The sequence below is a fragment of the Chanodichthys erythropterus genome, chromosome 12, assembly GCF_024489055.1.
Source record: "Chanodichthys erythropterus isolate Z2021 chromosome 12, ASM2448905v1, whole genome shotgun sequence".
Classification (NCBI taxonomy): Eukaryota; Metazoa; Chordata; class Actinopteri; order Cypriniformes; family Xenocyprididae; genus Chanodichthys; species Chanodichthys erythropterus.
In genome coordinates, this window is record NC_090232.1 from 21,526,319 (window position 1) to 21,552,927 (window position 26,609).

Consider the following 26,609-nt stretch of genomic DNA (forward strand, 5'->3'; position numbering starts at 1 on the left):
TGCCCTGAGACGGGCGACCTGGAGCGGAAGGTTCCTGCCCTTTGGGAGAGTATTCCATCTGCTCACCCACCCCCAGAGGAGGGCCGGGGGGATTTTGTGGCGTCTGTCCATCTACCACCGCTGGCTCTCCGGAGTCCAGCGGTACCCACTTTGCCACAAAAAGAGCAGTTTCCTCAAACTCCAGGTCACAAGAGGGCGCGTTTGCCAGTGTGCCAGGCCCCGCCTCGCCACTCGCAACCCCCTCCCATTCCGCCAGTAGGCGGCAGTGTGATGGCGCAGACCGCGTCCCGTGCGCCGTCTCCCATTCGCACTGCTGCCTCGCAGAGTCCGACCTCACACCGGGCCGCTCCCATGCCGTCCGAGTCGGGTCCCTCTCTGCCTTGCTGCCCCACCCCCGGTGCGTCTGTGGCGCCTTTGGTCCCGCTGGCTTGGAGTCTGGAGGCGTGGATCACGCTTCCCAGCCCGTCCCGCTGGCTCATTCGCAGACTCGGCTATGCGATTCAGTTCGCCCGGCGTCCCCCGGTTTTCAGGGGTGTCCACTTCACTCAAGTGTCGTTGGACAGTGCACCTGTTCTCCGGGCGGAGATTGCTGTCATACTGGCGAAGGATGCAATCGAGCCGGTCCCTCCAGCCGATATGAATTCGGGGTTCTACAGCCCCTACTTCATTGTACCGAAAAAGGGCGGTGGGCTACGGCCAATCCTGGATCTGCGCGTCCTGAACCGGTATCTTCACAGGATGCCTTTCAAGATGCTCACGCAGAAGCGTATTTTCGAATGCGTCCGTCCCCGGGATTGGTTTGCAGCAATAGACCTGAAGGACGTGTACTTTCATGTCTCGATTCTGCCTCGACACAGACCCTTCCTCCGGTTTGCGTTCGAGGGTCGGGCATATCAGTACAAAGTCCTACCCTTCGGGCTGGCCCTGTCACCCCGCGTCTTTACGAAGGTTGCGGAGGCGGCCATTGTTCCTCTCAAGGAACAGGGCGTTCGTATTCTCAACTATCTCGACGACTGGCTGATCCTGGCCAGCTCGCGAGAGCAGTTGTGCGAACACAGGGACATGGTTTTAGCTCACCTCAACCGGTTGGGTCTTCGGGTCAACTGGGACAAGAGCAAACTCGCCCCCGGGCAGAGGATCTCTTATCTCGGTCTCGAGCTAGACTCGGTCACACGGACTGCGCGTCTCACCAAGGCGCGCGTCCAGTCGGTGTTGAACTGCCTGAGCTCGCTCAAGCGCAGGACAGCGGCTCCACTGAAAGATTTTCAGAGGCTCCTGGGGCATATGGCATCTGCAGCCACGGTCACGCCGCTCGGATTGCTTCATATGAGCCCGCTTCAACACTGGCTCCGCGGCCGGGTCCCGAGATGGCCGTGGCAGTGCGGCACGCTCCGTGTCCCCGTGACACCGAGCCGCCGTCGCACCCTTGTCCGGTGGTCGGACCCTTCGTTCCTGCGGGCCGGAGTACCCCTCGAACAAGTGTCCAGGCATGCTGTGGTCTCCACAGATGCCTCTGGCACAGGATGGGGGGCCACGTACAACGGGCTTTGGACGGGGCCTCAGCTGCATTGGCATATCAATTGCCTCGAGTTGCTAGCGGTACATCTTGCGCTGACCCGCTTCAAGAAGCTGTTGTCAGGCAAGCACGTTCTAGTCCGCTCAGACAGCACTGCGGCCGTTGTGTACATCAACCGTCAAGGTGGTCTACGCTCCCGTCGCATGTCGCAACTCGCCCGCCATCTCTTGTTGTGGAGTCAGAAGTATCTGAGGTCCCTTCGGGCCACTCATGTCCCAGGTGTGCTCAACCGTGCAGCCGACGAGCTGTCACGGCAGCCTCCACTTGCGGGCGAGTGGCGGCTCCACCCCCAGGTGGTCCAGCTGATTTGGCAGCATTTCGGCGAGGCCCAGGTAGACCTGTTTGCCTCCCCAGAAACTGCCCACTGCCAGTGGTTTTATTCCCTGACCGGCGGCACGCTCGGCACGGATGCCCTGGCACACAGCTGGCCCCTGGGTCTGCGCAAATATGCGTTTCCCCCAGTGAGCCTTTTCGCACAACTCCTATGCAAGGTCAGGGAGGACGGGGAGCAGGTTCTGTTAGTGGCTCTGTACTGGCCCACTCGGACCTGGTTCTCAGACCTCATTCTCCTCGCGACAGCCCCTCCCTGGCCGATTCCTCTGAGGAAGGACCTCCTGACTCAGAGACGGGGCACCCTGTGGCACCCGCGTCCCGATCTATGGAACCTCCACGTGTGGTCCCTGGACGGGATGCGGAGGTTCTGAGTGATCTCCCGCAAGCGGTCGTAGACACCATCACTTCCGCTATAGCTCCTTCCACTAGGAGTCTCTATGCGTTGAAGTGGAACCTGTTCGTCGAATGGTGCGCCTCTCGCCGAGAGGACCCCCGATCATGTTCGGTCGGATCCGTGCTTTCCTTCCTGCAAGATGGGTTGGAGCGAAGGCTGTCTCCCTCCACCCTCAAGGTGTATGTTGCCGCTATCGCCGCACATCACCACGCAGTTGAGGGTAAGTCCCTGGGGAAACTGAATCCTCCTGAATCCAACTGATCGTCAGGTTCCTGAGGGGGCGAGGAGACTGAATCCTCCTCGCCCTTCCTCCGTACCCTCTTGGGATCTGACCCTGGTTCTCACAGCTCTCCGGGGTCATCCCTTTGAGCCTTTGCAATCAGTCGACCTGAAACTAATGTCTCTTAAGACGGTTCTTCTGGTTGCATTGGCTTCCCTGAAGAGGGTAGGGGATCTACATGCATTTTCGGTCGACGAAACGTGCCTAGAATTCGGGCCTGGTGATTCTCACGTCATCCTGAGACCCAAGGTTCCTACCACTCCCTTCAGAGATCAGGTAGTGAACCTGCAAGCGCTGCCCTCGGAGGAGGCAGACCCAGCCCTAGCTTTGCTGTGTCCCGTCCGCGCTCTGCGCGTTTACGTGGATAGAACGCGAAGCTTCAGGACCTCAGATCAGCTCTTCATCTGTTACGGAGGCCAGCAGAAGGGAAAGGCTGTCTCCAAGCAGAGGATGGCCCACTGGATAGTGGATGCCATCGCCTTGGCGTACGAATCCCAGGGAGTGCCTTGCCCGCTCGGGTTGAGAGCCCACTCCACCAGAGGGGTGGCCTCTTCCTGGGCGCTGGCTCATGGCGCCTCGCTGACAGATATCTGTAGAGCTGCGGGCTGGGCGACACCAAACACGTTCGCTAGGTTTTATAGCCTACGTGTAGAGCCGGTATCCTCACGTGTACTCGCATCCACTAGTCGGTAGACGTGTTGTACCCACTCTAAGTGTCGGCTTGCAATGCCATTCCCGCCACTGGCCGAATACGTGCATACTTTCACTCCAGTCGTGTTCCCCGCTTGGCGAACCCTGTCGAGTTCCTCCGCCTCCCCCTTCGGCTCGGACATTGCGGAGTGTCTGATGCCAGGCCTACATCCGTCGCTGACGCTGTCTGTTGGCTGGGGCCCATATGTCGTGACTCCTCTACGTGAGCGGTCCCATATGTGTAATTATCCACGGTTTAAAACTCCCTACGGGCTGAGTCCGTGTCTTTCCCTTAGCAGAGCCAGCTCTGCTGTCACCTGTCAGATGAGTCTCCCCCTACCAGGTGGAGCCATCCCAGGGACTCCATATGCGTACTGCCCCCCGGGCCAGTCCATATGTGTATTCCCACGTAAACTCCTCCCCCATTGGGTAGGTAGTGGTCTCCGCAGCGTCCCTTACGGGTTCGCTTCCCCAGTGTAGTCTAGTTTACTTAGTGGGTAGTGGTTAGACAGCAGTAGACTCTCTCGGTGTAAGCTCGCCCCCTTCACCGCCAGCCGGTGCTATGGGCGGCTGAGCTTGCGCTGGGCACTGGAAGGGGTTTCGTAACTGTGGCGCTTTAGTTGGGATCCCAATTCGTCGGTCACTACTGACGTACGTCGAACGTGACCGACTGAAAGGGAACGTCTCGGTTACGTATGTAACCCTCGTTCCCTGAAGGAGGGAACGGAGACGTACGTCCCGTCGCCACAGTTTCTGTACCCTCGCTGTAGCGCGGACACCAGTTGTCTCCTCAGCGAAAAACAGAGTGCGATTGCATCTGCTTCCTATTTATATACACCTGTCGGGGGCGGTGCGCATTATGCAAATATCGCACGCCAATTCCATTGGCTTGTTTTAGTTTACACGAAGCTGATAGGGCTCTCTAAGCGATATCCCAATTCGTCGGTCACTACTGACGTACGTCTCCATTCCCTCCTTCAGGGAACGAGGGTTACATACGTAACCGAGACGTTTTCCATACTACAGAGCCTTACACATGACATGCAGGGGAAAAAAAACGTAAAGCGTGCACACGATTTAGTAAATCGAGGGAATGACTTAGTGAAGCGTGTGCATGATTTAGCCTACTATTTTTTCCTGCATGTCAAATGAAAGCCAAAAAGGGCAAAACGCCTGAAAAAAGCTATATTTGTATGTTTGAAACCAAACCATAATTTTTTAAAAGAGCAGTGAACACATTCTGGTAAACTTATCCTTTTGTGCTCCACAGAAGAAAGACAAGTCAGATAAGAAAGAAATGTGAGTTTTGAACGACACAATGGCGAGTAAATGATGACTGGGCTTAACTGTTGGCTGGTGTAATCTTTTGCAAAATACAGTATTTGCAAGTAACAGCAACATTTATTTAGTCGTAACACATGATGCAAGGGGCATATAATGTGATTAGTATAATGCACTACAGCTTAATAGTATCTTGATTTAGACTGACCTATTTTCATGGTTTATTTGCAGAGAAAGACCTTTACAAATTAATTATGTATCTCATCTAGAGAAAGTTAAGTAATCAAATAAGCCAATGCAATCTTAAAGTCATCAAACAGCTTTGGGTAGAGACAGCCTGCTAAACTATATTACATCTCTGCTGCGTCTGCAAACTTCTGCTGGGCTAGAGGGAGGACTTGCTTATTATTTGTTTATATAGGACATGCAGTAACCTGCCCTAGATGTTTCAATAGGGAAAAAACAAGTTCATGGATTACTGCATTCCCCATAGATGAAGAGTAATGTGGATCTGCAACTGTACACACATAAATACTGTATAATAAATTAAACAAATAAGGGTAGCACTTTATTTTACAGTCCTGTTCCCCATGTACATATGATGCACTTATTACAGTAACTGGGCAATGACTAAATAATAACCCTGAATCTACCCCTTAACCTAATCTTAACCCCTGTAGCTACATTACATTACCCAGTATTTTCTTAGGTAATACACGTAAGTAAACAATAGAAAATGTATTGGATTTTAATCTACATGAATCATAATATAATCTACCTTTGAGAGAGACTTAAAACTAAAAAAAAAAAACTCATATGCCCTCATAATGTTAGTCAAAATATCTTCCCCTCCCTCCTGCAGCAACATCTCTTCTCTTCTCTTATGACGTGCACAAGGGCAGGACAACCTGTCACTCACATGAGATTACTGTAATAGAATACCACAATGATCCAATCATTCATTAAACTCTAGATGGACAAAATCAAGTGTTTTTTTCTTGTTCAAGAAGCTGTTTCACTTGGATAATCACAACAGGGAAGAAAAGACTATCGCAATTTCTGGTTCATGCCGGCTTTAATCACAAAATAATAAACTAATACGAACTGATCGGAACTGACTGTGAGTACACATCAATGATTACTATAGTAATACGATGATAATAAAATTATTCTTTTTAATGTTCTTGTAATGTTTGGCTTTTTTCTTGGCCAGTTTTATTTATAGGGATAGTGAGGACTGTAAATGATAAGTGTGATAAGAGCACCAACATGTGCACTAACCACTACACCATGTCTCTGGCACTTCTTTACACTTTTCACGCGAAATTATTTGAAACCAGTAACAGAATTTGACATCAGATGAAAAATAGAGTGTTGTTAGAGTTTATTATTAGTACTGCCCAAGTCTTTGCTAAATATATCAACATACAAAACATTTAATGACTAATTTGACTGATGTTCTCCCATTCACTAACAACCAGAGCCAAACTTAGGTAATGTTGTTTTTAAGCCTATTATTTGAAGCAAACGAAAAGTTAGCAACTTTGATTAAATCACAGCACTGCAGCAGTCTATCATTACCAAGAGAGCATCTGTGTTCTGCTCAACAGAAGTGTTGCCAACTCAGTCTAAAGTACAGAGCTCAGCAGAGACTACAGGAACAAGCTGGCACAGATCCGACATTAAACATCCTTCCAAATGTACCAGAGGAACAAATCCAGGAAACACATTAAGACCTTTCACAGTCTCCAAAACACTGAGCAACCACCAAAGATATACACACAAAGGTCCAGCAGAGGAGGGAATTGAGTGGACAAATTTGCTGCACAACTGCAATAGTTAGCCATGCACAACACCACTCTGTGCTGCAACCCACTGTGCATAAAGCTGCACATACTAAACTAAAGGGTGGGTTGCTAAACCCTTCTGTGGTCAGCTATTGACGCAAATAGAATAAAATCAATGAAACTTAAAGGGAAAAGAAAAGAAAAACACTACTTACAGTTTTTCATGGGAAAATAAGAATGCTTTCCCATTCCAATAGAGCTCTGTGAGTATGACAGCCTGGGGAGAATATCCATTTAGCACAACAGTCAGAGGAAAGCAAGAATAGAAGAGAGAATGGAGGGAAAATTCGGCAGAGGGGACAAGAGAATAACTGTGCAATGCAGAGGCCAGAGGGAAAGGATTAGAAGAGACAGAAAGAGAGAGAACGATAAAGTGAAAGGCAGAGAGAGAAAGTGCGCGTGGGTGATAATCCCTGTCCTTGGTAGAGTTCAGAAACCCGAGCAGAAATCAACTCATCCACCTGGCAAATGCTTGCCACAAAATTGGGATTTGTGCTCAAAATCAGAGTTACAAACAGAATATTGTAATGGAAAAAAACACCATTTAAATAATTCTCAGTAGAGCTTAGATCGGGCCCAACAAATCAAGCCCGACCCTACCCGAGCCCGAGCACGTTGTGTCCGAGCCCGGCCCGGCCCGGCCCGACACGTCCACTGTAATTATGAGCCCGAGCCCGATTTAAACCCGACCATTTTTAATATGTGGGCCGTTATAACCAGGGGCGGCGCCAGATTATTTTATTTTTTTTAATGCAGGTGCTGCTGTGCTAGATCATAGGCTACAGGGGGGAGCTGCGCAGTTATATAAATTATATAAATACTATTAATAAATGAGCAAAAAATTGGCCACTCAATATTAAATATTAAATTATTTTAATTATAATAAAGTTTTAATTTTATTAAATTGAACAAGCTCAACATTCAGCATTCAATCAAATATTCTTAAAGATTAATTATTATTAATAATGTTACTTCAACCTATTGTTATTTTAACATAATATGTGTGTGAGCAACAAGCAAGATGTGCATTTGTAAATTCGGTGACAGCGTGTGTTACGAGTTTCAAATGGTGTAAGTGTGTCCGTGGCGCGCCGGCGCCTCCATATCAATATTATATTATCTGCTATATTGCTTTTTATGTATTAAATCCAGGTAATTGGATGATGAAAAATGTATTAAAATTAAGATACAATTAATACTAAACGAAATTCACTTTAAAGAAAATCTTTCTTCAAAACAAATTTAACAAACTTGAAACTAAATGTGCTTATTTAATGGCTAAAACACGTAGGCTATAGCTAGACTCTCTTTTTGTACAAATTGCAGCACATTCATTTAATTCTGAATTTTGCATATGTAAGTTGAAAAGCATTTGTTTGTGCATAGTAAAACATATCTGTAACATTTATCAAGTTCATAATTGTGCGTGCATTTATTAATTATTATCTTAATGAATAATACGACAAGGAAGAAGCATGTAAACTGCGTTGTTTGTTTATTAAAACTAGTTTAAAATGTTTCCATACCTCCGATTTTCCTCCAGACTTGCTCAAAGTTAATTCTCCTGTTTTATTTTTTTTCTTTGGTTCTTCAAGCTCCATGTTGTACTTAAGCCTCGTTTCGGCTCCGACAAGGTTTTGTTCCGTCTTCTGAGGGGTGTCAACTCACACCAGAAGCATTTCAGAAGCGAAGCGGCTGGATTCGCGAGACCACTAGATTTGCCTGGCAAACATTGTTTTCGTTAATTTTTTCATGTTTTTAATGGCTAAATGGTTATATTTTGTCCGGTTTGATTGTGTTTATTGCTATGCCATACTTTATTTTGCTGTAGCCATACAGATGAAGTTAAAACACAACAAAAAACAAGAAATTTCAAGTTCGAATCTCTTGTCGTCAGTTTCTGGCATCGTATTAATGTGAAATATGAGCGGGAGTTTACTCAGGGTGATTATTTTGACTTTATTTTGTATTTCAGCTGCGCGTCTTGGACGCGGCGTCCGTCAAAAATATCTTTAGCGAAGCGGCGAGCCGCTTCTGGGACGCTTCTCAAACGCACCGCGGCGCGGCTGGTGTAAACACGAGCATTGACTAGAGTGGCCGCGTATCAGCTCCGGTAGCCGCGTCGCAGCCGTAACGCGCCGCACGCGTGTAGTGTAAACGAGGCTTTAAACGAGGCTTTAAGCTACTGAATAGTACAACACGCACAACAGGTGTGATGCGTCACGCGTGCGAGACTGCGAGTGGACGAGACGCTGCGCATGACACGTGACAAGGGCCCGACCCGGCCCGAGGACGGTGGCGGGAAATATGGGCCCGACCCGGCCCGCGGGTCGGGTCGGGTCGGGTCGGGCCGAGTCCGGGCTCGGGCTCGGGCAGAGAATCTAAGCTCTAATTCTCAGCACTCATCAAAAAGTGGTCTGTACCTAATTTCCACACAAATGTCCATACTTGACTAATTGATTTATTTTATTAACTCTGCAATCAACTTGATGTTGGGTCCAACACAATACAATTTTAATAGTAAAAATACAACATGTTTAAAAAGATTACACCCCAAGCCACACAGCCAATAATAATAATAAATATTATAAGTTATGTTTTCAAGTATAAGTGTTAAAAAAAAAACAGCCATTTTAAAATCATTGGCCAAATTTTTTTGATCACCTCCTCAGTTTAAACACTCTTGAACAAAATGAGCAGTCTTACCTGTCCCTTTCCCATTGAGGGGCGAGTTATAACGGGACCACATGGTGGTCTGTCTGGGGGCGTCCTCATTGGACACTGCGGTACCATCTGGGTTGGCATAGAACAAGAGGAGGGGCTGGAAGTGACCTCGGATACATTTAGATGCCACATCTTTCCACTTGGAGCCAATCTTGATATAAGGTATTGGATACAAGAATATATCAATAAACGACAAGAGGTTCAAATATCAGAAAGCTCACTAAATTTAGAAAAAAATTTGCAAAATTTTACCTTCAGGGGTACAACAGCTTGTTACTGGGACAGAACCCCTAAAAGGGCAACTTCATACCTTATCAACCCCTAAAAATTGTGTTTTATTACTTAGAGTAGTGATATATACCCTTAAGGTACTATTATGAATTATGGTAAGATGCCCCTTTAAGGGTACTGCCCCAGTGACAAGCTGCTGTACTCAGTGTTCGAAGCGGGCTGGTACATACCGGTACGCAGTACTGGCATTTCTATATTTTAATCTGTACTGTACCCTCACATTTTCTTGTGTACTTCTCACATGTTGCCAGTACTCTGACCTCCCTGGACTGTGATTTCCACCCTCGGGAGTATACCGGCACTTTTTTCCCCCACTTCAAGCACTGGTTGTATACAGAGTGTGATGATGTTGCTTTTCACTAGTTTTTAGAAGATGCATCTTCAACCAGTGCAATGAAACGAGGAGCCAGACACTCTTCGTTCAAAGGTATATATAAAAGTGCTTGCTATTATTACTCATGTCTGCACTAATAACATCTGGCTTTACTAGTTGGAGAATCCAAAAAGTAATTTTAAAGAGGTGTGTGTTAGCAAAGATAACACTGAAATCAGCTCTGGTCCTATTCAAAAAGGTGGTGAATATGTGAATGGTGTCAAGAGAATACAGTAAACAAGATTCAGAGATACTGTACTTGCAATAGCTTTTGATGAAGACCTGGTCTTTTGAAGAGAGAATGACTCCATCGCCTACAGGAACGTGCCACTCTTAAATTTGTTAAATAAGCTTAAAGGTTTAGTTCACAACAAAATTAAAATTCTGTCATTAATTACTCACTCTCATGTCGTTCGAACGTTGGAACACAAATGCATATATTTTTAATGAAATCTGAGAGCTTTCTACTATAAACTATAATTTGCACAATAGTTTGTGCAAAAAAACCTCATAATTGACCACTTGAGAAAAACATCTACTCTCATGTCGACACAACATGCATGCATCATGGTGCTCTCATGATTGAGCATTGGAGATTAATATTTTGTAAATAAGATGGTAAATTATGTTTTGTTTTTTGCACAATGTACTCGGATCCCTTCATAAAACTGAGGTTAAACCACTTGGATAACAAGGATTATTTTAATGATCTTCACTACCTTTTTGGGGCTTGAAAGTGGTAGTTGCGTATGCTGTCAATGGAAAGACAGAAAGCTCTCTGATTTCATTAAAAAGATTCATTCACTCTTCATTTGTGTTCCGAAGATGAATGAAAGTCATAACAGAATTTTCATTTTGGGGTTAACTAACCTTGTAATAGTATGAGTATCTGACTCACTGGGGCTCAGGCCAGGAAGCAGACAGGCTTAAGCGACCGTCTGCTAGCTGCCTTCACACAGCACACAAATCACATCACGTAAAGACTGTGTTTGTTCAAACTCTTTACTAAGCTCTGCACACTAAGCTTAGCTTATTTAGTCTGCACCTCATTATCATTCCGGTAATTACAATTACTTTAACTAAAAATAGATTTATTAACAAATGTCCACATCTGACTCCACTTTTATACCAAAAAAAAGCTACACAACTTAATACAATATCAAAACCATATGGTAGACCGTATACTATATCCTAAAGAGATGCTTGGTGTAGCTTGATGTAATTTGTTCCTCATTTTAATTTAGTTAAATTATTGTCACTGTTTAACTAAAATGATGGAATGAGTAAGTCATGGCCACCACTTAACTAAAACAAGAGTATGGATTAATAAGGTGTGAAACAAAGTTTTAATTCACCACAATAATCTTGTTTTCCCCCACATGTCATGTATTGTCATGTATTTTTTTTAGTCCTCCTTATATATTTAAATAACTGACATAAAAATGTGCTGTTTCAAGTGGTTAACTAATGGCATTGTGCCTGATCTGCAAAGAGTAAATTGCAGTGCTTTAGGAATTCAATTTCAGGTGCTATTACCCCACTAAATATGCAAAACAGGGTATGAGGCTCAGATGTTTAGTATGAGTGAGAAAAGAGTCGTTCCACTCCAAAAAAAAGTCTGTTCACACAATAAAAACAACTGTGCCAATAACTGTATGATTTCAGAAGATAAAATGTGATATAAATCTGAACATGCATCAGATATTTGTTGGAAATCTTAGTCTGGTAGAATCTGTTGGATAATTTGTAGTCTTTGAGATATTTTGAGATTTTACAATATACAGTATAAAGCTTATGCAGTGGTAAGTAGTCATTTAGCAAAGACTTTCAACCAACGTTACTGACAGACAGTAAAGCTGCAAGATGCAAGGTCTCTCTGCAACAAGCTGAGGTTAAGTGCAATAAACATGAACACAATGATGGAATCTCATGGATCAACCCTTGTGGTGTTTGAACCAACAGCCCACATCCAACACTTTTTAGGAGGTAAGTGTCAGATAATAAATACAGTAACTATTTCACTCATGCTGTATGTACAAAATGTGTTTTTGTTAAATACCTCTTTCACGGTTGCATCATCAAAAAAGATCCATTTGGAAGACTTGCTGTGAAAAGCGAATGCTAGGTAATGTCGACTAGAGTAACAGATCATTCCCACCAAGTGGAGATCTCTTTTCTTGGCATTTTCATCAGTGACTCTATAAAACAGCTGAAGAATAAACAGAGAAAACAGTCAAACTTACATTTAAAACTCTCAGAGTGAGGAAAATGAAACACTGAAGATATTTTGAAGCATTGTGCTTCACAATGTGACATATATAGTCTACTGCAGAACTGCAATATTAGTTCAATCTACGGACATTGATGTCTCAAAATCAAAATAAAATGGTAAACTGCCTCCAGCTCATGGGGTTCAAACTGGATGGTTTTGTCATATTGTGCCAAGGTTCATGATGTCTCCTCTGGTGAAGTGACCTAGAAATTACGTGATATTGGCCTCCAGTACTCATATGACTGCTGAAGAGGAAACTGAGGTCTAACAGAGGGGAGTATGGCAAAAGATGGCTGACTTTATCATCACACACTTGCAAACAGCCATGTGGCATTTAAATTTATACATGCAGTGAGACCAAAAATATGACTTTTTTATAAAAAAATAAATAAATATATATACAAATTTTGATACTCCTGTACAAAAATTCAGATATCCTTGCTTCTGCTAAAGCACACAAGATGGTGAGTCCCACACATGACATGCAGGACATTTTGAATCATTTAAATGTTGAATAATACAACAATGACATGCACTGCACTATAATATAATTACACAACATGATCATATTGAATAGGTGCAGAATAATAAAAACTGACTGAATAATAATAAACAGACAATTCATCATTTAGCTACAGTCATGCAGAGAGATTTGACCCTCACCCCCGAAAGATTGAGGTTTGGGCCCAAAGAGCGGATGACATCTTCAGTGAGGTCAGACTGTTCAGCGTCCCACACAAAGCCAATGGTGACGATCTCTGGGCAGTTCATCAGCACGCGTCGGATTTTGATACTCTGCCCACAGTTACTCTGCAATGCATAAGAGAACAGATCAAAATGTCAAGCAAAGGGATGCTGATGCAGTATGTAATAATAATACTATTTTATTTGCAGTAACAGATTACACACTTTATAATCTGGATTACGTAATCAGATTTTTAAAAAAATAACTGTAATTAGATTAATATGTGATAGTGTTGCAATTTGAATGTATGTATTACAATCTCTAAGATAAATAATTATTTTGTTGCTGTGTTAACATTGTTGTGTGTGTGCATGTGTATGTTTGCATATACAGCTATGGGAAAAATTAAGAGACCACTTAACATTGATTTCTGAACTTGGAGTGGTCTCTTAATTTTTTCCATAGCTGTATATAGTTCTAATTATTCTCAACTATTTTTTATTTATTTTTATTTATTTGGAGTTTGGTAACTATTTGGTTTGATGTAAGATTGCCTTTAAGGAAGCGGCTATGCTTTGTGTGTTATGTTTTTGAATGACAGATGGGGGTGGGATTAAATACGTTTTCTTCTTCCAATTCCTTTTCAAGCCGATATATATATATATATATATATATATATATATATATATATATATATATATATATATATATATATATATATATATACATGCAAATTTATTTTATTAAATGTATTATTTTTATTTTAATTGCTCAAAACAAATAAATGAACAAACAAACAATTATATTATGTTTTGAAATAATTGTAATCAGACAACAGTTACTTTTTTTATTGATTATATGATTACACATTACTCACACAATGGCAATAAATCATTCAGAATTTTTTATTCTCCCTATTTCTTATTTTTAATCTTTTAAAATTTCCTTTCTAAAGAAAATCTACAACTTAAAAACATTCAAAAAGTCTTCCAGTTTTGTGGAATTGCACACAAAGACCAGCCACTAGTCCATTGGCTATAATTACATGGATAATGGAGAGGCCACACAGCATTTGACCACTGGATTTACAGAAATCATTTCACCTTTTCTCAACATTGCAACTTTGCATATCGAATAAAGTCTTGACAAACACATTAATTATTATTTTAATTATACTCAGTAAGTCATTAAAACCATGTACAGCTATGCCTTGCTTTTATCTTTCAAACACATTTTTTTTTATTATTATAATATTATGTATTTTAAGTTTACTTTTTATTTAATTATAAGCTTTCCATTAAACTCACAAACCCCCTACAGTTCCTTCACAAATGCCAGTTAGAGAAACCATGACACAATGTAATGTATGTTTAATGTACTTCATGTTGTTGATAACAAAGAATGGAATATATTTTATTTCTCTTAATCAAACGTGATTGTCATGATTCCTGTCTTGTGCTCTCCTGACATTATGTGGACTTATTTCCTGTTTTATGCCATGTTTTGTTCCCAGGTGTGTCTTGTTTGCCAATCACCCCTTGTGTATATTTAGCCCAGTGTTTGTCATGTTCTTTGTCTAGTGTTGTCTTTAGTGGATGTTATGTGTGCTCTGTTTATCTCACAGTTGGAATCTCCTGTTTGTTGCCTGGATTTACTTTTGTTGTTTTGTTTTAATAAACTAGTCTGCATTTGGATCCTCCTCTGTCATTCCGGAGCTGCCTCATAACAGTGATAAAGTAACTACTGTATTGACTACTGTAAGTTATTGAGGCAGAATTATGAAAAAAAAAATAAAAATGTAAATTAGAATGAGAATCTTATGTGGTAAGAAAGAGGTAGTCTGTTTCATTTAAAATACATCTAAAAGACATACTATCCAAGTAAAGCTATAGTATACATGTAAGCAGGGATTGACATTAACTATTTTGATACCATGGGGGAAAACTGCCATATATTTTTATATATTATAAGGCAGCAGGTATATATTAGGCTGCTGTCACTTTAAGGGTGTACTCACACTAGGCGCTCTGAACCGAGCCAGAGAGCGTTTGACCCCTGAAGCCCGGTTCGTTTGACTAGTGTGATCACTCCATACCATGCCCGGGCGCGGTTCGTTTAGCCGTCCCCGGACCACTGAGGTAGGCCAGAGCACATTTCAGTTGGGCTCAAGCACAGTACGCATGCATTGTGAGCGCTGACCATGCCGGAGCACGGAACAGCTACTACTTTTGTGTGCGCTACTGTCATCATTGTGATGGCAAACATCTTTATTACTACTTGAATAGTACACTTTTCAATTAATGTAATTAATTTGAGTGTATTTGCGTTTATAACGGGTCTGGTTCTCACCTTATTGATGAACAGGAATTGTAGTTTGTGAGTAAAGCTGAAAATCCCTCCATTAACATCAGCTGCCTTCGTAATAATCCTCTTATACATGCAAGTGAAAGTCGCTGCACGGTATAAATGATAAATCTATTAGGCAGTATCTGCTTTTTCTTCCTGTTTTCTTGCATACAAAAAGCTACATGACGTAAGCGTGCCTCGGCACGGAACATTAAGTGCAATGTGAGTGTGAATGTGTAAGGCAACGTGCCTAGTGTGAGTACACCCTAAGACCTGACGCACAGATCCATTATACTGTTACACATGCATTTTCTTTTCCAACTGTTTACGTTCACTTAAAATATAACTGACTGTGTTTATGTGAATACTTGCCAAGATATTATTTTGTGTATATTTGACTGTTTAAACACAATAAGCAGCGAAAAAGAACTTTGTGTGCAAGTAAAATTGCACGCAATACATGCAATCCCCTGAAATTCAAACACTGTAACATCAACAATATTCATCCGGTAAGGGGAGGCAGGTTTGTGTGTCAACTCGCTTTCAGAGAGATGAGAGAGCAGCTGATATCATGTATCTATTCTGTAGAAAATGAGTATTGGAAGCGTTTCAGATATTTCAGTATCAATATGTATCAATCAATATTTTTGACAACACTACATTGGACTTAGTTTATTGTTTCAGATGCCTTTTTAAAAGACTACAATTGAAAAATATATATAAAATGTAACCAACATTTTTGACACCAATACATTGCCCTTAATTTATTGTTTTTGATACCTTTTTAAAAGACTACAATTGAAAAAAGTATTTATTATATATACAATTCAACTGCGACATCCTGAAATCCACCCGCATTTGGCATTCTGTTCTGAAGCACTCTGAGAAGGATTTGCAGATTTAACATTTATTGCCTGTATAGACAAGACAATTTTCCAAATAATGAGTAATTCCTTTAAAAGGATGTAGTAACACTTGAGTCATTGCCATCCAAAACCTTACAAAACCCTCAGATGCTTGCAAAGACTTCAGTTATCATGCTTTTCACTTCAAGCATGGCTTTTCAATCCAAGTAACTCCTTCTGAAGGATTTGGTAATACTTGAGTCATTACTAGTGGGTTACCATGATCTTCACTTTAGAATTAATTATACATCATGCATTATTCACATTAATTATAAGCCTGTATATAGTAGCTCTTAGTTGTCCTCTGAGAGGTATGTAAAAATATAGTTATTGATTAGCTAATAGTGAACTACCAACTTCAACTGAGAGCTAATACTTACTAATTTGTTAATCAGAGATTCTTGCTAAACTTGGCATGTTAATTATTAGCACTACACGTGATGCAACTAAAGCTTCAGGTAATTTCTAATACAGTGATGGAACTGACAATGTATATACAATGTCCATAAAGATGTCATATTCTGCTTTCTTTGATTTGCTGCACTCTTCAAAACATTGTTCAAACTTATCAAAGCAAGGTTTAATGTTATTAGATCTGCCACCAATAAGTAATTTAGTAATAAATAAAAAAAAAAAAAACAGAAAGAGTGTTTTCATGCAAAATTGTGCCTGAGCCAATTTGATTTAAATAATGTTATCTGTGATATGTAATGACATCTTTACAGGCTTTACAACTTTACTACATTGGAATGAAATGTACTATGATGCATTAACACACTTAACAGAGGGCAACAAAAATGCACTTAAAAATAAGAGTTAGACACAAATGTGGTAGCATCTAGAGTGCATGCAACTAGTTAAAAAGGAAACAAAAGTTTGCATACTGGGCAGTTGCGGAGATCTCCAATAGTGTTGGCTGCCTGCAGCAGTTCACCAAACATGTCTGAGCGTAGTCTGTCTGTCTTCTCCAAGATTCGCTCCACTTGTTGACTGACAAAAGAGCAAAAGTACAAAGAGGATCACTTCTGACACAGAACCACTCTCGCTAGTAGACAATGCAATAGTGTACTGCAGTGCTGACCTTGCTCTATTCCACTTAGTTTAAATTAAACTGTAATCCTTCGATGCAAACAATGCTCTTTCTGTGAAGCTTTCAGCTATCAGTCAGAACTTTTTGTGAAGCTATTTCTATCTGTCAGAATTTAACTTTTGTCCCTCCCAAAGAATGCAGGTATGATGATTATAATGGGTCAACTGGATCCTCACACTGACACTATTAATAATTTTATTTTTTTAAATATTGTGATTTGATTGCAGAAGATTTTCTCTCAGTAACAGTAGATTATTTCACTCACCAGAGGGCTGTGGAGGACACATAATGCACAAGCTCAGTGAAAGGGTGTGGATCTGATGATGCTCCACAACTACGACAAACAAACTAGAGAGGGAAAGAAACTTCTGTGAGGGTGGAGTGCAGTTTTTTAACAAAAATGTAAAAAAATAATTAACAAAAACTTCATGATTCAAAGACTATCAGAAAACACTAAGACAATTGTTATTTTAAGCTGTAACTGAGTAAATAAGAAAAAAGAGAAAACAACATCATAGTACCTGCTCATAAAGAGTCATGGCAAACTTCTGGTGGGTGATGCATGATTTGGAAGTACAATTTTCTGTGGATGAGTCAGAAACAAGGTGCAGGTGTATCCTTTCTAGAATGTTCTCCTGTCTCCCAAAGTTTACAAAAAAGATGAAAAAAAAAAAAAAAAAAAAAAAAAAGATCAGTGACAAATCAGTTATTCTTAGTTCTAGGCTAACACTTCTTCATGTTATTTTTAACAATCGTCGTTATTATTAGTGACAGCAACCTACCACAAAGAAGGTCAAACAACAAAAAAACAGCAACTTCAAATAAAGCACATTAATGGCACCAAATGGATTAAAATTAATCACAGTAAGAAAGAAAAGAAAAGAAAAGAAAAGAAAAGAAAAGAAAAGAAAAGAAAAGAAAAGAAAAGAAAAGAAAAGTGAACCATTATATTTGATCGCTCATACAATGAGCAAGTGGACAATGCATTTAATACACATACAACATTAATAAAAATAGGTATAAGTACTATATATATATACATATATATATATATATATATATATATATATATATATATATATATATATATATATATATATATATATGCTAATTAAACAATTTGCCATATTTTCCATTTAGTTTATCAAGATATTTCTTCACACAAGGGGACAGGAGAGCCATTGTGAGTCTGAAAAAAAGCCTAGTGAGTGATCTATCCCTTTAATATCCCTTTAATTGGGTTGTTGTGCAACTTTTACTATACATGCAAACACTGGTAACATTTTATTAAGGGATGATGTACTGTAGTTACACATTTTATATGTACTTACTATAGTAGTAAGAGTTAATTATGTATAATTAAAGGCAACCATAAACTAATCCCAAACCTTAACCATAGTAACTATTTGTACACAAACAAGCAATTTTAAGAATTACAGGCTTTCTTTTTCAGAGAGAAGAACTTTATCCTTAGATCAATGAGGCTCAGAACAATGAGGCATACAATTAGTTTTCAAACCCGATTCCAAAAAAGTTGGGACACTGTACAAATTGTGAATAAAAACAGAATGCAATAATGTGGAAGTTTCAAATTTCAATATTTTATTTAGAATACAACATAAATGACATATCAAATGTTTAAACTGAGAAAATGTATAATTGTAAGGGGAAAATAAGTTGATTTTAAATTTCATGGCATAAACATATCTCAAAAAAGTTGGGACAAGGCCATGTTGACCACTTTGTGGCATCCCCTCTTATTTTTATAACATTCTGCAAACGTCTGGGGACTGAGGAGACAAGTTGCTCAAGTTTAGGAATAGGAATGTTGTCCCATTCTTGTCTAATGCAGGCTTCTAGTTGCTTAACTGTCTTAGATCTTCTTTGTCGCATCTTCCTCTTTATGATGTGCCAAATGTATTCTATAGGAGATCTGGACTGCAGGCTGGCCATTTCAGTACCTGGATCCTTCTTCTGCGCTTCTGGATTATGTTTAGATATGGCTTCTTTTTTGACCTATAGAGTTTCAGCCGGCAACGGCAAATGGCACGGTGGATTGTGTTCACTGAAAATGTTTTCCGGAAGTATTCCTGAGCCCATGTTGTGATTTCCATTACAATAGCATTCCTGTATGTGATGCAGTGCCGTCTAAGGGCCAAAGATCACGGGCATCCAGTATGGTTTTCCGGCCTTGACCCTTACGCACAGAGATTGTTCCAGATTCTCTGAATCTTTGGATGATATATTTGGATGATATTATGCACTATAGATGATGATAACTTCAACTCTTTGCAATATTTCTCTGAGAAACTCCTTTCTGATATTGCGCCACCATTTTTCACCACAGCATTGGGGGAAATGGTGATCCTCTGCCCATCTTGACTTCTGAGAGACACTGCCACACTGAGTATCTTTTTATACCCAATCATGTTGCCAATTGACCTAATTAGTTGCAAATTGGTCCTCCAGCTGTTCCTTATATGTACATTTAACTTTTCCGGCCTCTTATTGCTACCTGTCCCAACTTTTTTGGAATGTGTAGCTCTCATGAAATCCAAAAAGAGCCAATATTTGGCATGACATTTCAAAATGTCTCACTTTCAACATTTGATATGTTATCTATATTCTATTGTGAATAAAATATAAGTTTATAAGATTTGTAAATTATTACATTCCTTTTTTATTCACAATTTGTACAGTGTCCCAACTTTTTTGGAATCGGGTTTGTAAAAATAAATAAAAAACCTAACCTAATTAAAAGAAAACAAGTTGACAAAAAGATTAAATCCAATATTTGGTGATAATATAGCAAAATAAGAGATTTATAAGCTATTTTTCGTAGGCCAGTCATTTTGACCACGAACACCAAAAGTGTGACTTTGTTCCATTTTGTACAAAATAAAAGCATTTCAAAACACAGACTTCTGGGTTAAACCAAAGTCCTTTTAAGACAAGTCATTTCACTCAGTGGCCATCTTTGAAACGACTCTCTGGAATACAAGTGCAGCTCCTCTCTCTTTGAATGGGCAATTTATCCACAAATAATGCTGTTTTTTTTTTTTTTTTTTCACTAAAAAACTGGGGTGCATAAGCTCAGATCAACGAGGTATACGATCAATCAGTTCCAAAAAGAAACACAAAACCTGTCCTAATTAAAAGAAATCAAGTTGACAAAAAGATTGAATCTAACATTTGGAGATAATATAGCATTACGGGCGATTTACAAGCAATTTTTTAAAAGGCCAGATATTTCTGACCAGGAACACAAAAGGTGTTACAGGGTTTTCAACACAGCACAATGGTTAATTAATATTACTCAGTACTTCATGTAATTACACTGTAACAATGTCACCATTCGAATAAAGTGTAACCCAAACATTTAGGCAAGACACTGCAGAGCTCATAAAAACTGGCTTAGACCACTGCAAACAGGACAGTTTGCGATGGTCACGACTCACAAGTGAACATCATTTGTGACCTTGATCAAGTGAGATGTTTATATCTTAAGAGATAAAAACCTCTTTACTCTTTCCACTTTAACTTTAGCACTGCCATACAACTCTAATTTGTATTGACCTTGAAAACCAGGCCTAATATCTTTGTTAAAAGATACTAGGCATTAGATCCTTAAATAATGTCAAAATTTGAATAGTCCCTCTTGCACCACAGCTATGGATGACTTGTGAGCTGGTGTCTGAAGCATGTGTGATACACACTAATCTTGATTGGATATGGCGGTCAGGTGCTGTCACAGGTGTGCCAGCAGGGTATATAAGGGTGCCTAGAGAGGATGTCATCAATTTCAATTGTCTGAAGGAAGTTGTACAGGCTGGAAATATGGCAACGTGAAGCAATGTCTCGTTCCCCTTCTCATTGAGCTGATGCTATGGGAATGAAATACCCACTACACCATACTGAACAAATGCCTGTCCTTCAAATGCCCTGTCCTTCTGACCCTGCCTCCAGCTGGGGTCAACAATAGGGTCAGGAGAGGGAGATGTAGGACCTCAACTTGTCTACTCTATTGCTGCTCTCCTCAGCAATGGAGTGGCACACAGTGCAGGAAGCTTGCTTAGTATCCAGGAGCACCGACATGATATGCGGCCTGGCCCGCCACCACATATTCCTTACAATCGTCGGGCTACCAGAGCCGCCATGGGACTTGATCCACAGGGTGCAGACGCCAGGCTCCCATCCCTCTTGAAAAGAGGCAAGCGGAAGCGGAGCTTGTTCACTGGTCACAGTGAGGACAACCAGCTCGCTCAAGGGCAGGTCAAGCATGCTCCGCTCCAAGACACATATCACACAATTCATGAAGATTGCTGGGTGTTATGTATCTTTGACACTGCAACACACACTTTCAGAATATCTTTCTAGACATTTTTTACACTCCTAGCCACAAACAGAAAACAGAAAGTTCACACACATGGGTTGCAAACAAATGTCTTCCTGAAGACAAAGAAGCTGATGACACTCTCTAGGCCCCCTTATATAGCCTGCTGTTGCACCTGTGATGTCACCTGATGGCGTTAGCCAATCAAGATAGGCATGAAGCACACACACTGGCTCATGAGGAGCGTTCCCATAGCAACTACATGACGCACTGTAGAGTTCCACTTAGAAGAGGAAACAGAGGTATAAACAGATTTTATCACAACTACTAATTTTTCTCTCTGAAGTCAGACATACAAAACACTCTGCTGCATCATCCATGAGGCCCAGCTGGAAGCGCTGCTCATCTTTAAAGGTCTCGGCCAGAGCGTGACGCAGGGTGTCTGACGGCAGAGCCCGTTCTCGACTCTGCTGGAACTGACAGAAGATGCTCTGTAAAAAGAAACAGCCAAATAAACCTCACATACAAACTCAGCAATGCAGTACACACAATTCAGAAATGCAATAGTGTTCATTGAGAATGTCGTCTCAGATATTCTTTAAGTCACTATGGATGGAATCAAAATTAACAAACTGTTTTCATGGAATATTTATAAATCATTTATCTGTGTACATCCTTATTTTTTTTCAAAACATTAGCTCCCCCTTGCAGCAACATCTGTTCTCTGATGAAGTGTGCACCAGCATAAGGACTGGGCTATAATCCAGCAACCTGTCACTGACATGAAACAATTGCAGCAATTAGCAAAGAACAACAATCTAACAATCCAACGATTCAACAATCCAATCAATTCTCGATGGACAAAATCAAGTCCCGCACTACAAGTCAATGTGATTTACACTGATGCGCCACAACATTATGACCAGTCACAGATTAAGTGATTATCGCTGATCATCTCCTAACAAGGTCATATATTATGGTCTGGGTAGATTAATCAACGTGTTGAATGCAGGAGAACTGGGCAGGAGTAAAGATCTGAATGACTTTGACAAGGGCCGAACTGATGACTAAGTCAGAGTATATCTGAAACGGCAAGGCTTGTGGATTGCTCCCTTTTAGCAGTGACAAATATTTACCAACAATGGTTCGAGGAGGGATAAGGAGACAGGGTGTTGGGTGCTCAAGGCTCAGCAATGCTCAAGGGCAACAAAGGTCTGAGCCAACAGAAGGTCTATTGTGGCACGAGTCACACAAAATTTTAATGATTGTTATGGTTACCAATCAGAGTGCATATGACAACCCCTGTCCACCTACAAGTGTCGGAACTGGACCTTGGAACAGTGGAAAAAGGTCGTCTGGTCCGATGAGTTCCATTTTCATTTACATCACATGGATCTGGGAAAGTGATGGCAACATCACTTCCCCAGTGAATTGGACAATGACAAGCCAGTGCCCAGAACCCAGAGTGCTCCCCCCGTATCCCTGGCTAGGATATTAACCATGCGAGAGTGAGGATACTGGGTGGTGGAGGGATGCAGAAAACTGTTGAGGAACATAGGTGAGTCGTGTATGTATGTATGTATATATATATATATATATATATATATATATATACATATATATAAAAAACATGGTTTGAACAACATGATGAAGAGTTCAAGGGGTTGCTCTGACCTCCAAATTCCCCAGATCTCAATCCAATTGAGCATCTGTGGAATGTGCGGCTTCACCTCACAACCTACAGGACTTGAGGGATCGGCTGCAAACGTTTTGGTGACAGATACCACAGGACACCTTCGCAATTTCCATTGCATGCAGACTTTAGAAGGTACCATAAATTTGCAATTCACAAGTTGAGACAATTTTAATGTTTCATATTGTTTTTCAATGTTGTCTAGGAAAGAAGCTCACTAGAATTTAAGAGATTTGAGCCTTCACATGCGCACCTTTAAAGCGCAGAAAATACAGGCATCGCCCAAGCAGAAATGGCCAGATAGGTGTCGTAGACTCCTCCTGAATATGTCAAGCTGCCAAAGAACCTGTAAGAAAAATTGGTCTTTAGTTTGTTTATAATCAACCTGTCATCGTGAACGATGTTCAATCTTTTTGCACCCTTAAGGCCTGTTCACACCAAGAATGATAACTATAAAGATAACTATAACAATAACCATATTTGCTTCCACACCAACTAACAATAATGGTCTGTTTGTTCTAAGCTTGCAAGCAGTGGTTTCAAAGTGTGTACAACATGTCATTGAACATGTTTTAGCTGTTCTTGTTGCATGTACATGGCTTTAACCAGCAGATGTCCTCAGCATACTGTTTTGAGTGAATCTAGCTAGTGTAATCGATCTAATCTAACAGTGTATTTAGCTGACGTAGTCAATATAATGGAATTAAAACAACACCTAGTCTTTTTCCACTGCAACTTTAAATGAAGCCAGACACTGTTTTCAAAACTAGCGCTGGATACCTGAGATAATTTTATGTTCTGTTTGCTAGCCTGGCATAATGATCCCACCTCTGTTAATAACTCTCACCATTGATTCCAAATATATGACTGATTGTTTTCCATATACCATTTTCTTTATAGTATCCTTGAAAGGGGGGTTTGACTTGTCAAACAGTGGTGGATTTTTTTTGGACCTCGTTGATTAAAGGGTTAGTGAATTTTTGAAAAAAAAAAATAATAATAATAATAATTTTTTGTTATTAAGTACTCACCCTCATGTCGTTCCAAACCCATAAGACCTTCATCAATATTTTGATTAAATCTGAGAGTTTTTTTTTATCTCCCATAGAAAGCAATGAAATTACCACATTAAAGATCCAGAAAAGTAGTAAAGACATCGTTAAAATTGTCAACGTGACTACAGTGGTTTAACCTTAATGTTATGAAGCAATGAGAATACTTTTTTTGCTCAAAAACAAAACAAAAATAACTTTATTCAACAATTTCCTCTCTACTGTCATTCTTTTACACAGTTCATGTTAAAAACACATTGCAGAGTTTCCATGTTCAGAACGCCAACTCTGTATTAGCCGACTCCTGCGTCAGCATCACATGCATGCGTCGTGGTGCTCACGTGTACAGCGTCGGCCAATACTGAGCCGGTGTTCGGACGTAAACACGGATATAGAACCTGGAAGCGCTGGATGTAAACAGCGTATGAGAATGACATAGAAAAGAAGATATTGCTGAATAAAGTTGTTATTTTTGTTTTGTTTTTGTGCACAAAAATTATTCTCATCGCTTCATAAAATTAAGGTTTAATTAACCACTGCAGTCACGTTGACTATTTTAACAATGTCTTTAGCATCTTTCTTGAATTTGAAAGTAATGGTTAAATTGCTGTCTATTAATGAGTCAGACAGCTCTCTGATTTCATCAAAAATATCTTAATTGGTGTTCCAAAGATGAACAAAGGTCTTATGGATGTGGAACGACATGAGGGTGAGTAATTAATGACAGAGTTTACATTTTACATTTACCCAACCCTTTAACTATTTGTTAAATCATACACCTGCACATGCTTTTAAAACCACTTCACTCACCTGCACAGCACTGTTAAGGAAGCAGCTGTTCTGGCCTGGCTCATTAAGAAGACCTTTGGTCAAAGCAAGAGAGATCATACTGCCCGGCTGGTAGGACTTGCCCAGCCCTGTTCCACTCAAGGTACCTGTACCAGCCATGTTGCCTCCAGGCTTTTTAAAAAGTTTGACCCATGCCATGAGGTTGGAGACTGGCCCTCTCCAGCAAACAACCAGAGTCAATTATTGAAGCAACTTGAGGTTGATGCATTTGTTTTAGGCAACATTAGTGCCACAGTCCCTGTACCTGACAGAGAAGGCCAACTTCACAGTGCCCTACAAAAATAGCAAAATATACTGCACTGGATTTTTTTTTTCTCAATGTGCAGTATTTGACAGCACACCATTGGGATATAAGGAATCATTCAAAACAGTAGCTCTTCAGTTAATGTGATAATGTGACTTTTAGCCACAAGTTGCAGCACGTTGCTTTATCAGTCCAGCAGTTACTACGACAATGATCACACTTTGTCTCCTCTGTATGTGAGGATTCATCTGCATCCAGGCACACTGGCAATAAGAGGATGGATGCAGATAGAAGAACAAATCCATTACTCTCCTCAGCATTTCCAGCAAAGTCAATGGAGGTCACTGAAGGGGGTCATTCATAAAGGTTCCTCAGGACAGGCACTGAAGAAGAACACTGGCTAACAAAGGAAGACCTACAGAGAGGAAGAGACACAGAGGGTACAGGAGGTAAGTGATATGGGGGAAAAAAAATTTGTTAAATAGAAAGCTACTTCAGATTACTACAATATAGCCATTTTACTGAACTCTGGTGTTATTACAATTAAGAGCCATATATTTGGTTTTAAATCATACTCAGCAGTTACCAACTGCATTTCATGACAGGATGGTTTGTTCTTTTAAAACTCTATGCCACAACAAAGCCATCTGAATTCTTGAGAGTTTACACAACACGATCTCGTGGTAATTTTACATTTGGGCGAATTGGTGGGGAATTCGTAAAACCTGCTTATGGCCCACTTACGGGATTAGGGGTGGGGTTATGGTGATCTTTATGTATCAAATCATACAAATTCACCAAAACATAAAACAATAAAATGTTTCGCATGAGATTTGTTTGGTATACCCTATGATGTTAAGGTCTATGGGTCAATAGTTCCTAAAATAGTTCCTGACTGCTTAACTTTTTGCTGGTTGAGCTCAGAAAGAATATCCAGGCCAAGTCCAAACATTTTATTAGACATTATCTCTGGTATTCACCTCAGTGTTGAGAGGCACAATGACCATGCAAGATAAAATATCAAAACAGCTACTCTAATGGTCATTAGTAAGCAACCTATAAAAGAGTACTACCGAAAACAAGATAGGCTACCAAGAACAAAACTAAAATATAGCTGTAAGCAGCTACTGTAAAGAAGTACATGACATGGACTTGATTTCTGTTTATAATTAAACTGATCCATTACTGTACTTTAACGGGCTTGGTTATTTTGCATGGTTGACTTTTATCCATAAAAAAAGAAAGAAAAATTAAAAAAATATCTCTTTCTGAAAACTCTACAGTTTAGACATCCTGCTTTAGCATTCTTCTTTCACTGTGTTGAGAAATGCTGACTGAAAAATCAAACCAC

At 40.6% G+C, this 26,609-nt stretch overlaps 1 protein-coding gene across 1 annotated transcript in view; it reads right to left on the bottom strand.

Annotated features, from left to right (window-relative positions):
* usp53b (ubiquitin specific peptidase 53b) overlaps positions 1 to 25,090 on the bottom strand; it is a 35,662-nt gene extending 10,572 nt beyond the window's left edge. Inside the window, exons 1-9 of the mRNA XM_067404707.1 lie at positions 24,976 to 25,090; positions 23,367 to 23,459; positions 21,777 to 21,911; positions 17,609 to 17,722; positions 17,353 to 17,435; positions 16,882 to 16,987; positions 12,725 to 12,871; positions 11,849 to 11,998; positions 9,108 to 9,276 (exon numbers count right to left, since the gene is read on the bottom strand). Coding sequence (XP_067260808.1) covers positions 9,108 to 9,276; positions 11,849 to 11,998; positions 12,725 to 12,871; positions 16,882 to 16,987; positions 17,353 to 17,435; positions 17,609 to 17,722; positions 21,777 to 21,911; positions 23,367 to 23,459; positions 24,976 to 25,053 — 1,075 coding nt within the window. The 5' untranslated portion in view covers positions 25,054 to 25,090. The remainder of the gene's footprint in view (positions 1 to 9,107; positions 9,277 to 11,848; positions 11,999 to 12,724; positions 12,872 to 16,881; positions 16,988 to 17,352; positions 17,436 to 17,608; positions 17,723 to 21,776; positions 21,912 to 23,366; positions 23,460 to 24,975) is intronic.
* Positions 25,091 to 26,609: the final 1,519 nt, after the last annotated feature.